Source organism: Falco biarmicus, chromosome 1 (assembly GCF_023638135.1).
Source record: "Falco biarmicus isolate bFalBia1 chromosome 1, bFalBia1.pri, whole genome shotgun sequence".
Taxonomy (NCBI): domain Eukaryota; kingdom Metazoa; phylum Chordata; class Aves; order Falconiformes; family Falconidae; genus Falco; species Falco biarmicus.
The window spans coordinates 27,568,962-27,581,706 of record NC_079288.1 but is presented as its reverse complement, the minus strand read 5'-3'; the positions used below and the strand labels follow the sequence as shown (position 1 = coordinate 27,581,706).

Here is a 12,745-nt window from a genome sequence, read left to right as displayed (position 1 = left end):
CTGCCAAGTCACTTCATTGCAGTGAACTAACACCCTTATAATTGTCAAGAATGATTAATAGCATATTCCACCCAAGAACCGTATTTGCCATGGGAAGGATTAAAGCTCAGCAACACTTTCCCACTTCCCCGCAAGCCTCCTCCAGTGCGGATGAGACGAAGCAGCTTCACTTATGCAAATTATATTAATGGAGAAAGTTTACAACAAGGGTGCCAAAAGCAACAGCTATGTAGCTACGATTTCAAAATACACAGTATCCTCATGTTCCTTCAGGATCATTTGCATTATCATTGCTGAAATCTGAAACTAACATAAAAGCTTCTAAGTACATGAATTTTTCTGGAATAATTACACTGAACTGCAATGTCAAGGACTTGCCCTTCCACCAGAACGCTGCTATTGAGAAAGTAAAAGAAGGAGAAATCTGAGCAAAACCACATCTCCTCGCTCCTACTGCAATTATAGTAATTCGCCAATCATCTTTTTTTAAAAAAAAAACACAAAAAAACAAATACAAAATCACTGGAGATGTGCCAATTTTTTCTAATCTTTCCATAGCTATGAAATGTTTAGAACCTTCTCTGAAAGCAGCATGCAAGTATAAACATTAACTGAGCTACCAAGAACTACAGCCAACGTTGACCAAACACATTACATTTGCCTGTAATTTATTTATTCATTTATAGTCTCAGGATGCAATTTTACAGAGACTTCAATGTTTATTTGCACTACCCAAATCCATCACAAAGCTGCTAAAATTGGAGCAAAGATCCTGCCCCAAAAGCCTTTGAACTGAAAGCACAACAGGGTCAACAAGCACAATTGAAAGCAATGGCAGAATGGCACACAGCCGTCACAGCCAAAACTTTTTTTTTCTTTATAAAAGTGCATCTAAAAGGTTCAACAATGCAAGACCAATCAAAAGTGAAAACTATTAAGAAACATTTGGCCTAAGAATCGAATCTTCTCAGAACTCTTTTAAACAACAAATTAAAAATATAGAAAATTCCCCTTAGTTTTTTCTCCCCCAGAGCAAACAATCCCCTCTGAACAAGCAAGCATTCCTCCAGAGCCTCGCATCCCAAACACTTCAGCAGCAGTTCTCCTACAGCAAAACAAAAAAAAAGTGTAAAACTGCCTTCATTGATTTTTTTTCCCCTTCTTATTACATGTCTTAATCTAGCAGTTATTTTAAGGTCCCAGAAGCAAGGGAGATGTGAACAAAGTAACTGTAATCATTAGAGCAATCTGGAAAGAAGATTGGGAAAATCGGTGGGGTGTGGGGTGGTAAAAATAATTTAAGTGGAGGATGATGCACAAAGCTACAGAATTGCTCAAATGTGAAAATGGGCAGAATGGGATGGGGAAGCCATAGGGCAGCCAGGCCAGTGACTTAGGAAAAACAGCAAATTATGAGAAAGCTCTGAAGGGAAAGTCACCTCAGAGGCACCACCTCGGCTACCCTTACTGCCCACCGAGGGCTGAGAATCAAAGCCAGGACAGCCCAAACTCCGAGGCGTAGCCAGCAAACTGCAGCCGCCTGAACCAAAGTCCCTCCCAGCCAGTTCTGCTCATGGCACAGCCAGGCTTATTTTACCAGATAATTATGGGCTCAGGAGTAAAACCCCTACCCACGTTTTACCTTCTTTTCAAAGTTCAGTTTAACCAAACCTTGTACTTCATGGAGCTTGCTTTCCCTTCTGAAATCAAGACAGAAATTGAACAAACAGAATAGCAGCCAAGCAGCATCCGCAGGGCCGTCACATCAAGGCTGCGTTCTGTGCTCAGCCCCTCGGGAGAAAGCTGCCTGCCTCTAAGGTTTGAGGCATTGAGTATTTTATTGGATAACCCTCCGCTTTTTAATTTTCTGGGAGAACATGGAAGCTACCAGGAGCTCTTTCCTCACCTGCACCTTAAGCCCAGGGAGCAACTCCTCGTGGGTAACAGCAGCCATCCGCTCCGGCTCCATACAGAGCTTCTGCAACGTGCATCCCCGCGGAGCCCCCCACGCTGCAGCAAGGTCGGAGTGCAGCCAGTGCCTGGCTGGTGCGGCGTGTTGCAAACACACAGCATCAGCCAGACTGAATTTCTGTTGGCATTTAATGAAGGCTTTGATCTGCACAGCTCTATCAGATCCTGAGAAATCTGCCCTTTCCCCAGTTCCTTTCTCAACAGGACATGACACATGCTGACGGGACAGATTCCTGGCACACTGGAAGGAGACTGAGGGGTTCTATATGGAAGCGGTTTCTTCTAACACTATCTGAATTTTTTATTTATTTATGGAAGGCATATTTATATAGGTGTTTATTCAGTATTGGAATGATTTCCTTGGAGAAACTAGTAAGTATGGGGTGAAGCTCTTTCTGTGGAAAACAGCTGCATTTTCTAAATCTAGAAACTGCTGCATTTACATCAATTTAGTTCAATTAAGTTATGTTATTCGGTTTATGCACCTGGACCTGACGGCTCCTGATAGGCTTCTTTCTAATTGTATTAACTATCAAAAGAGGAAAGAAAAGCTATTATTGATATGAAGATTAGACCAGGACATTCCACATGATTTCACCAGAACAGAAACTAAGAGCTTCATACACTCATTTCCTGATGTTACAGTCCCAGCATTTTGCTGAAAACATTTCACATGGGAAGGTCAAGGCACTGAAAAGCCACCACACCTATAAAAGGAGTAACAGCTATAAAGTTTATTAATTTTACCGAAAAGGCCAATATGCCTGCACCTATCTCCCACCACAAACACCCAGCGCGCTCCGTGTGCCGAACCCTCACCAGCCAGTGCACCCAGCCCTGGCAGCTGCTCGGAGCAGGTGCCAGCAGCACCCGCAGCCCGTCCACACCGGGCACCCGCTCCGCATGGGATCACGCAGATGCATTACACCTATAATGCAACATCACATTACAGAAGCTTTCCCCCCAAAACACCCTTAGAAATATCCCTCTGTTTTTAGCATAGAAACAGAAGGCTGCACACTGCTGTTTTCCTAGATCACCCTCATTTACCTTTTTTCTTAATTAAGGTAATGACACCCAAGGGAAGGTCTATGCTTCAAAACATAAGCTTCAGTCTTACAGGATCCCCACAGGAGAATTAATTGGAACATCGCTCTTAAGGCCAGATCTCTCCTGTGCCCAGAGATGTTCCAAGTACTGTACGCTGAGGAGCTGAGACAGCTCCACAGCTCAGCTGAAGCTCAGAAAATCTTACTTCAGCTCCTGCATCTGCCAGATGTCCTATGTGTGAGCACAGGAAATAGGTACATCACTTATTTTCTAAATGGCTTACCTTCCAATCTGTACAATACAGAAAACAGCAGTGCCCTCCTTCCAGACTCTCATTTCTTGTCTATTAAAGCTGCAAAAGCTTTGCAACAGGCCCTTTACCTTCCCATGCTCTTCTTTATCAGCCTGTCTTTTATTAAGGCATCAGAAACTGCAGTTACAACAAGTAACAACTGGAATTCCCAAGTGAGAGAACTGGTGTGGAGAGCAGCATCCGCAGCAAGCAGGAGCCCTCCTATACTGACAGTCCATATCCATCCCTAAAGCATGCATTTTTCCTAAGGAAGTGCCATAGTACAAAGCTCACTTGAGATAAAACGCACGTACACTTTGTTAGCAGCCCTACATTTCTGTATGTACACTCATCTATTTTGAGAAAACCATTTTTTACTACCTCTTCAACCACACGCTTCTACTGACAGCAAAGTTAGGAGGCTGAGTTTCTAAACAACATTTAACTATTCTGTCATCTATACCCACCCTGAGCAGGACTAAGCTATTCCACAATAAAAAACAAATGTTCCTCCTTCCATGCAATGCTAGTTCAGACAAAAAACAAGTTTCTTCCCCCTCCTCAAACAGTTACCGTATGAATATTCAAGAATGCCTTTTCCCCCAAGCAACATTAAGATTTAAGATAACCTTCAGTCTACATACTTCATCGTTCCTGAACATGTAAAATAACTTTTGAAACATATATATTCTTGACCATAATTGCCAATAACAATTTCACACTTTAAGTAAGGCAATAAAAGAACAGAGGGATAGTCTAGGACACAAGACAAGCATGATGGGCAATGTGGTCACACTGCTCCCTGGACACCCTTCTGAGCAGCAGAGCAGCACTAGTGCTTGGGCAAAAGGCATGCTCAAGTGTCTCAAAAGCACTCTCGTGGGGATTTTTAACACTTGAAAGCTCTGCTGTCTCACTGAAATGAGAAGACATTCAGCACCTCAGAAATACTAGCTGCCCCTACTAGATGGCAATGGGAAGTACAGTAACATGGAATGCATCTGCTCAAACAGCCTTCTACCTGCATCAAGAAAGTGCCCAGTGAACTATGAGAAGCTCTGTTTAACAGGGACACTCTGACCTTGCAAAGTACAAATCCATACTGCCTGCCTCCAAAACACACCTACTTCAGGTTCACCTATAGCACTTAGCCTAGCTCTCAGAGTATCTGCCTGGTGTACATCACACATTTGGCCATCTTTAGCTCTCACCAAGCTTTACCTCCTTTATTTTTCCTTAAATGTCCAAGTCAAAATTGTGAGATATAACATAGCTGCAAAATAATGCATTAGATCATAAACCCATTCCATTTAGAATCCTTTTGCCTTCTGTAGTTTCACAAATTACCTGTCGATGAAACCATTTCGCACAATTTCTGAGTGTCCTGCATGTTGGTTTTAATTTCTTACTCCAAATTTTTCATTTCAGTTTTTAGTAAGTCCTGGAAATGGTATAAAAATACCAAGAAACAATCCTGCTTGACACTAAAAAATAAGTAAATGTCAAACAAAAAGCTAAACTGTTCCGCAATTTTAGACAGCCAAGCTTAAGAAGTTCTACTAAAATAATTCAGTCATTATTGCTACAAGCAGATGGAACAAGCTTCAACGATGTACCATCACCTTCAAGAGCTAAAGTTCCCATTACATAAATTCATCTGAATTAACCAGTAGATCCTTCACCCTCCATAGCACCTCTGATTTAATTGTGCGCTCACCAGCACCATTTCTGTGCAAAGCCCAGTAAATGCATAAACCTTTGCAAAATCCTCATCTACTTTTTTTCTGAAACCAGGAAAACAGTACTTTTGAAGATTTCTACCATCTGTATTCAGATAGCAAGGAAGAAGTGTAATATAGCACAAGGCTTCCTGAGGCCACTATGTTCTCTAAAGAACCTGCATATAAAGTAGGGGAGGTTGGTGTTAACATCACTGATGAGACCCTGTCAGACCCTGCTATGCTGTGACGCAGACCACCACCACAAAAAGGCGTTCCAGGTCCCAGGCTTGCCATCGGAGACAAGCAAATGCAAACAGATAGAGGGAGACAGACAGGACACAGCATCCGTAAACACGACAAACACTGCACCAACACCTCCAGCACTGGCAGATTAATCACAGTCAAACCTCATAAGCTTCATAAGAAGAGAGTGTTTTAATGAGGGATTCAGGGGAGTTTTGTACACCTGATGGCAACAAACAGCACAGACCGAAGCAGGCAGTGCCTCTTGACTCATGCAGGGGAACGACGGAAGCTGGCAGCACTCTCCAGCTGCAGCAGCTTACCATACCATGACACTGAGCAAGAGATGTTCAGTGAGTTGAGTGCCACCTGCAGAAGCCCAAAACTGAATGGTGTGCTTGAAGCAGCAGAGACAAAGAAGAACTCAGAAGGATGCAAAAGGGATGACATGAGCGTAATAGCAGCAAAGACGAAAATTACACAAACAATCATCAGGAAAATTTTCCTAGAGACAGCATGCTAAATGAATAAGCACAACAAGAAAGCGTTAAAGCCAGAGAAAATACCATCAAAGTAACCAAGACTGACAGCAGAGAGATAGAGGAGTTTTAGCCTGTAACTTAAGAGTTGTTACGTAAGTTTCAAGAGGTGCAAGACCAGGCTGAAGGACACATCGAAGAAAAAAAGCAAAATTCAGAGAAAGAGCATAGCAACGCCAAGAGAACAAAATTGAAAAAACGGCAGCAATAGAGGATAGAGTAATGATGTCTAGCTCCTAGTGGGAGATGTCACTTGGGTTTCAACAATATTCAGCACTGTAACAGAAAGAAAGCAAATGACAAATAGCTCAGGACAGAACTGGAAAAGAAAAGGCAACCTCTGTGCATCCAGTGAACATCAATTAAGAGTTTCAAACAAGCTAGCTTGAATACCAGGCAAGAAAGCAAAAAGCTAAACTGCCCCGGCAAGAAGCAACTGGGGCACCAGTTCGTCAGTCTCAGCTCTAAAGGTAAAGTGAAGATGGGATGATAACCAGGAACAATGTCATGTTAAAAGTGTGATTTTTAAGAAAGAACTGGCTGCAACATGTTTCTTTTTTTTCCCCAGAGGGGCAGGATTCAGAGGAATATAGGAGACCAAAGAAAGAGGTTGGGAGAAAAAATAAGAATTAATTTGAAAGAGAGGTAATTACCAAAAGCAGGTTAGAAAAGGAGAGATGAGATGAGAAACATCTACAACCACAGCCAGAGAAGCCTGGACAGATGCATGCTATGTTTTGTTACCATGCCCTTGGTATTTGTACACCGAAACCACCCTAAGCTTACGTGATGTTTATAGTAAGGAAGCTTTAATGTTAACTTTCCTGGCGAGGACGGCCGCAGCCAGCGTGAGGACAGCAGTGCTGTACACGAGCCTTCTGCAAGCCCTGCGCCCTCTTTGATTCCAGTTACCTGATCTCTTGGACTATTTTCTCAACTTCACATTATGTAAATCCTTTACTCAAAACAGAAGCAGCTGCTGGCAAAAGAAAAAGCTCTGTTACATAGTGTTCTTCCACTCCTGTTGACTAAAATAAGGAAAATCTAAAATTTACAGGGGAAAGTGAAAAACTTCAGAAGTCTGCTGAATAGCCTAAAAAATTGAGTGCAGCTGACGTACTCCTTTCCCCCCAAACTTAAAATATTTGACAGAATATTTTGACAAATATTTGACAAAATATCTGCAGAATAAGGTTTCATATTTACTCACATTTCAACACGTATGTCTTCTTTCCCATTTTAGGTCCTATTTCTGCAGGACATTCTGCCTTTGACAGCCCTTCCGTCCACCCATGCAAATCCACCCGCAAAACAGGCTTTTAAGAAACAATGTAAAACCAAAAGATATTGCAGCTTTCCCAGTTCTTGGCAAGGCTCTTAGGAACGAGAAGAGGAAACACAGAAGGGAAGGAAAAGCAGATGACAGAGGATGGAAAAAGGGGTTGTTTTGTTTTGGTGTTTTAAAAAAACAAAACACACACTAAGCCTCTTCCTTAGGCACTCTTGTCTCATTAGCGTTTTCTGTCCTCTTTCTTCCCAAACTGTGATATTTAACGATTTCAGTACAAAAACAGTCTGAGGGTACTTCATGTAAACTCAGCAATAATCAGCCGCACGGCCAATAAACTCTTCACCCTCATAGTTTATTTGCTGCTAAGCCTTGGCCTGCAGCCTTGGAATTTATTCTGCCTGCACTACAGCTATTTCCTTGTAAACAGGAAGCCCCCTCAAATTTGCATTACAGTAAACTCATTTACTTCATTTAGTGTCAGTCTTATCTCAGAAAGATAAAGCAGCGAGGACAGGTGTACCAGGCTCCAGCAGAGACAAATTGCAATAGGGGGGTAAAACCTTTGCAATATTTCTTGAGGAGATAACATCAGAAGCAAAAGGATGCTGTTGCTGGGCTGTGGTTGCCCGCCAGAGATAAACTGAACGCATTCCTGCGAGAAGAGTGCTGCAATAAGGCAGAGACATTTATTTCCAAGCGTGGATGTGATATTCCAGTGACCTTCCTGCTGTCTGTCCCAGTGACAGCCAGGAGCCCAGTGCAATGACGGCTGCTCACAGCCCAGCGTTACAAAGCTATGCTCACGCGGCTCCAAGGAACTGCTCTCACACACAGCAATAATAAAAAAAAAAAACATGTGGAAAAACTGTTTTGATTTCAAACCCGTGTAAGAGAGGACTTTGTGTTGGTTTTGGGTTTTTTTACTGTTACTATATCAACCTGCATTTAACCAGCCGATTTATATAATTTGAAATGAATCACTTTGCCAGTGATACAGAATATTTAAGCATACTCAACACACCATGTCTTTTTTAATGAGAGGTATCAAAAAAAAAAAAACAAAAAACCCAACCAGAAACCAGTATGAAGACATCTGACACCAGAATAACGGTCACAATTTCCTACTGTATGAGGAAATCCCAGGTTTCAGTTAGAAGCTGAGAAGTTCAGTCATTTCAAGCAATCTAGAGCCGTTTGTGGTCCCAGGCTTAGGTAAGTCTCTGTTCTCATTTATGTCCATGTTTCCTCTCGTTCATCTGCTGAGCTTTCTTACATGACCCCTGTCCCACAGCACCCTGGCACTGCATACAGCTGCAAACCTCTCCCTTGCTTAAGGCTTCTCACCTTCTTCAGAGCATGACAGTTCGGGGAGGGGGGAATGGCAAACAATCTTTTTCCTTTAATATTTCATGTAATCTGCAAACACGTTCTTCCACATGCAGCTCTAGAAGCAAGGCATTTCAGCCACCTAACCCTTCACCTTTCCCCCTACTCTGCAAAACTTCCTCTTGCACCCAGCTGCTGTCTCCTGCCCCGCGGAGCCGAACGTGGGTAAGCCATCCCTCCGAGCTCAAGGAAACTACCAAACATCAAAACCACGCAGATCCTGGAGCAGGAGAGCAGTACAGCGTGGGTTCCTCAGGCCTTGTGCTGTGCTGCAAGGTTTGCCCCACACTTTGCTCAAGGGGATGTTGATCTGGGCAGCAGTTTTTGAGCCTCCCCACAAGCACCAACAGTGCTGTTATTTCTCACAGCATCGGAAGGACTCCTCCCTGGACACCCTCCGCATCCCCACAGGGGCCATGTCCCCACTGCAAACAAGGAGCACATCACTAAGCACAGTAACAGACAACACCAAAGCACGGGTAAATATAAAGCCAGCAGCGCTGGCAGTAAAGCATACCGTACCTCAGGTTAACAGCGTGGGCTAAATTTTCTGGATATTATTTTTATAAGCATGTACACATACCAGGAGAAAAATGGGCACCTTCGTCTGCCCAGCAAGCCATCCTCAATCGGCCCTTAAGAACGACTGCCAAACTTCTTTTTCTGAGGCTTCACTGCTTCTGCATGGGGGATTAACCCAGGCTGGGCACCCCTGTGCCCCTCACCCTCCCCTGCTCTGCAGCCTCCCTGCGCTGCCCTGGATTCAAGCATAAAGGCAAAAAGCAAGGGAACAAGTGAGAAGAGGGCTCTGGTGCTCCGTCGTTCATGGCAGGCAGCGAAGCTAGGCCACCAGCAGGCTTGCAAACTGCCTACACATTTTTGCAGTAAATTTCGGTTTAGATTTTTTCTGTTGCAGTACTTGGTCTGCTGTCTAAGTCTTCGTTTTAAATTATATATATATACACAGAGCCAGGAAAGAGAAATAGCTCAACATAACAAAAAAAAAAAAAAAAAAAGGGAAATCCTGCTTTTAATTTCAGCAATAAATCAGCAACCGATGCTCAGGTGATTTTATGAAAGCGTGCAGACCCAGGCACCGTCGTTCAGAAGAAAAGCTGCTTTTACCACCGACCCCCAAGGAAACGACCCGAGCCGTGCCGAGGCAGCCGCCCGGCGAGCCCCGCGGTGGCCGCCGCCGATGGAGCCGGGCCGAGCGCCCCGCGGCCCCGGCCCCGGTCCGCACCGCCGAAAGCCCTGCGGGAACGAGCCCGTCTGGGTCACTTCGCTCACAGCCCGAGGGACTCCTCACCCACCAAACGCAGCGTCCAGTTTAGGGCCAAATAAACAGCCCAGCCGTGGGGCGGGTGGATTTTTTCTTGGGTTTTTTGGTGGGTTTTTCTTTTCCTCCGGGAGAAGCCGAGCTTCTCCACACCTTTCCCAGCCCAGAAACACCGGCAGAAGTTGCTCCGGAGAACGGCAGGCAGCCCGGCCGCCGCGGAGGCCGCGGGGTGCCCGGCAGCGCGGGAGGGCCGCCCGCCGCCAGACCGTTATGTCCCGCGCCCCGCGGGGCCGGCGCGGAGCGGGGGCCGAGGGAGCGGGGAGGCCGCCGGGGCCGGGCGGAGGGGCTGCCGTGCCCCGCGGGCGGTACCTGGGCTCGGGCAGGGTGATCTTCTTGCTGGCCCTGGCCGCCGGGGTGCTCTTGCTCTTCTCCATCGCCATCAGGTAGCTGACATCGGCCAGCACCGCCTCCAGGTCCGCCATGTTCCCGCTCCCGCCGCCGGGCTGCAGATGGAGGCTCCGCCGGGGCAGCCGCCCCCGAGGCGGGGATGGCGGGGGGGGGGTTGCTGGCGGCGGGCGGGCGAGGCGGGCGGCGGGTCCCCCTCCGCCGGTGCCGCCGAGCGCCTCCCGGCTGCGCCTGTGCGTGTGGGTGAGCGCGGGGCGGGCGGGGGGGTGGGGGGGGGCAGGCCGCCTCCCCGCCCTCCGCGCCCGGGGCTCACCGCCGGCCCTGCGCGCCCTCAGCCCGCGGCCGCCGCGGCGGGCGGCCGGGAAACCCCCCCCGGGCCCGCCTCCCGTGCGCCGCCCCCGCCGGGCCGGCCCGCAGCTCCCCCGCCCGCCGGGCCCACGGCGGCGGCCCCCGCCGGCGGGTCCGAGCGCGGCCACGGGCGGCCCGGGGAGCCGGAGTGAGGCGGGGGCGGCCCCGAGGGGCTTCCGCGGGGAGCCCGGCGGCCGGGGCGGGGCGGGGGGGGGTGGCGCAGCCAGCAGAGCCCCCGGCACTGCCAGCTCCGGGTCGCAAACAGCCGCGGCAGGGGGTCCGCCGTGTCTGTTGCCTTCAACCCCGGCTGGGGGTGCAGGTGCCCCCGGGATGCGCAGGCACCGCGCAACCCCCGAAGCCGGCCTGGGCTTGGTGCCCCCAAAGGTTTTTCTTCTAACCTAAATAATTCTGTACATCCACGGGGCTGCCTGCCCGCCTCAGCACCGGCCCGGTGCGTCTCTTTGGAAATCTAATTTCCTCGTAGTTTATTGTAGCGTGATGTGCCTAAGGAGAACAGGACACACAATAAAATACATCTGCGTGAAACCCTGTTATTGCCCGTCAAAACTCGTCTGCTGGCAAATCACGGTGCGAAAGGCGGCTGGGAGCTGGAACCGAAGGGCTCGCTGCACCAGGGGGCTCTGGCACAGCTCCCCACTCGTATTCCTGGGTAAAAATATAGTAATAGCTCTGCTGCAGCCAAGCAGATATGCAGATTTCAACTTCTTTTCTGAATTTCATCAAATATGTCATAAATAATTGGCTCAATGAAAGGCTAAGTCAATGACAAGTCTGAAGTTGAAAACTCACCTTGTTTTGAGCGCTTTTCAAGTGCCGCCACTCCTCCTTCCTACAGCTTTATGAAAGTTAATGATCTGATTAAAGCTAGGTGGAGCATACAGCTGTGAGGATTTCACCGTTGCAGTTCATTACAAACCATCTGAGAACCCGCTTTTTGTTGAAAATGTTAATTTAACCCACCCTTTTCCCCAGAACAGGTCCGTTGGGGAAGGTTTCTCCTCTGCCAGTGAAGTTCCTGATCACCACGGAGCAGCGCTGAGGCTTGGGGTGTTCGAGCAAGGAGCAAAGGAGGACATGGGGCACGTCCCTCTTAGAAGCTCAGGGTAAAGTTTCCCACCAGCCCTGCTTGAAGTTTTAACTGAGCCAAGCTATGAGATGGAAAGGGGTATTTTTTATTTTCATAAATCTGCCGGGATGGTAGGGAACGCCGGGTCCAGCTTGTGGGCCATTGACATGGTTCCTGTGACGACTCAGGCTCAGTCTGGACCCAGGGCTCCCACTCTAAAGCTTATTTCAGCACCTCTGCCTGGGCTTTCCTTTTGCAGTGGCCGTGGTTGGAGAGACGTTACACCTGGATGCAGTGATTTGGGATGCTTTCCATGGCACCTCTCTCCCAGCCTGGCAGAGTAGTCTTGCTCAGTCCTCCACACAAGAGCGGTCCTGTTGCTGTCTGTGAAGCCGTCCAGGTACATCCAGCCATGCGCTCTTATCAACACTTGCAGAATTATTGTCTGATGAGTTGTAAATACCAAAGTATACAAGATGCCCTGTGCTGCAGTGTGCTAATCTACCAACTAAGGCAAAAACCATGGTCTGCACCTCGTCTGTGGAATGATTTTACAGTTTTAAAATGTTTGAGTTCCGTTGAGAAAGGCTGGCATGGTTTAATGACAGGCCCAAAACTGTTTGGCTCCACGGTTATAAGGAACACTCTGATTTGCTTAACCAGGAATAAACATTTGTCACCCTTATTTGCTGCATCCTTAGCCTGGTTACATGACCAGACACGTGCATTTTGCTGGTTCTTCCGAGGGGACGGCTAAGACACAGCCTGGGCAGCCGCTCTGCCCCTCACCACTCCCAGATATTTCCATGGAGAGAACTGGTTTTCATTTCCTGAAGTGTGAATGTGCAGAAGAAGCAAGAGCACGGCAGGGAGGTTGTCAGTGCTGACCTGATAGTGTTGCTAAACACCACCATCACGATGCAACCACACCGAGAGGAGGAGAAAGCAAACAGAAACCCATTACTGCCTGCCTAGTGCTGCCTTGCCAACAAAGGCCCTTTTGTTATCTAAAATATTTAAGTTTTACAGGGATGATGATAGCAACAATGGTCACGAAAACACCGCTTAGGATTCATAACGCTCTCCTTTTAATTCCTGTTCCACATTTTCACCATTGTTATCTGAATATTGTT

The 12,745-nt window shown here is 47.4% G+C and overlaps 1 protein-coding gene and 2 long non-coding RNA genes across 6 annotated transcripts in view; 2 read left to right on the top strand and 1 right to left on the bottom strand.

The window, feature by feature from the left end:
• Window positions 1–10,404, bottom strand: part of GRK3 (G protein-coupled receptor kinase 3) — a 76,409-nt gene extending 66,005 nt beyond the window's left edge. For both annotated transcript variants that reach the window (XM_056326694.1, XM_056326695.1), the window contains exon 1: window positions 10,142–10,404. In XM_056326694.1, the coding sequence (XP_056182669.1) occupies window positions 10,142–10,254 (113 nt within the window). In that variant the 5' untranslated portion in view covers window positions 10,255–10,404. The remainder of the gene's footprint in view (window positions 1–10,141) is intronic.
• Window positions 7,043–9,867, top strand: LOC130143800 (uncharacterized). Its single transcript, XR_008819875.1, has 2 exons — window positions 7,043–8,972; window positions 9,534–9,867. It is a non-coding gene; the product is annotated as an uncharacterized LOC130143800 (long non-coding RNA).
• Window positions 10,327–12,297, top strand: LOC130143799 (uncharacterized). Of its 3 annotated transcripts, none has more exons than XR_008819874.1 (3): window positions 10,327–10,410; window positions 11,524–11,649; window positions 11,872–12,297. It is a non-coding gene; the product is annotated as an uncharacterized LOC130143799 (long non-coding RNA). The 3 variants fall into 3 exon arrangements; XR_008819872.1 differs by lacking the exon at window positions 10,327–10,410 and adding an exon at window positions 10,759–11,195 and having other exon boundaries at window positions 11,519–11,649; XR_008819873.1 differs by lacking the exon at window positions 10,327–10,410 and adding an exon at window positions 10,760–11,195.
• The last annotated feature ends 448 nt before the right edge of the window (window positions 12,298–12,745 follow it).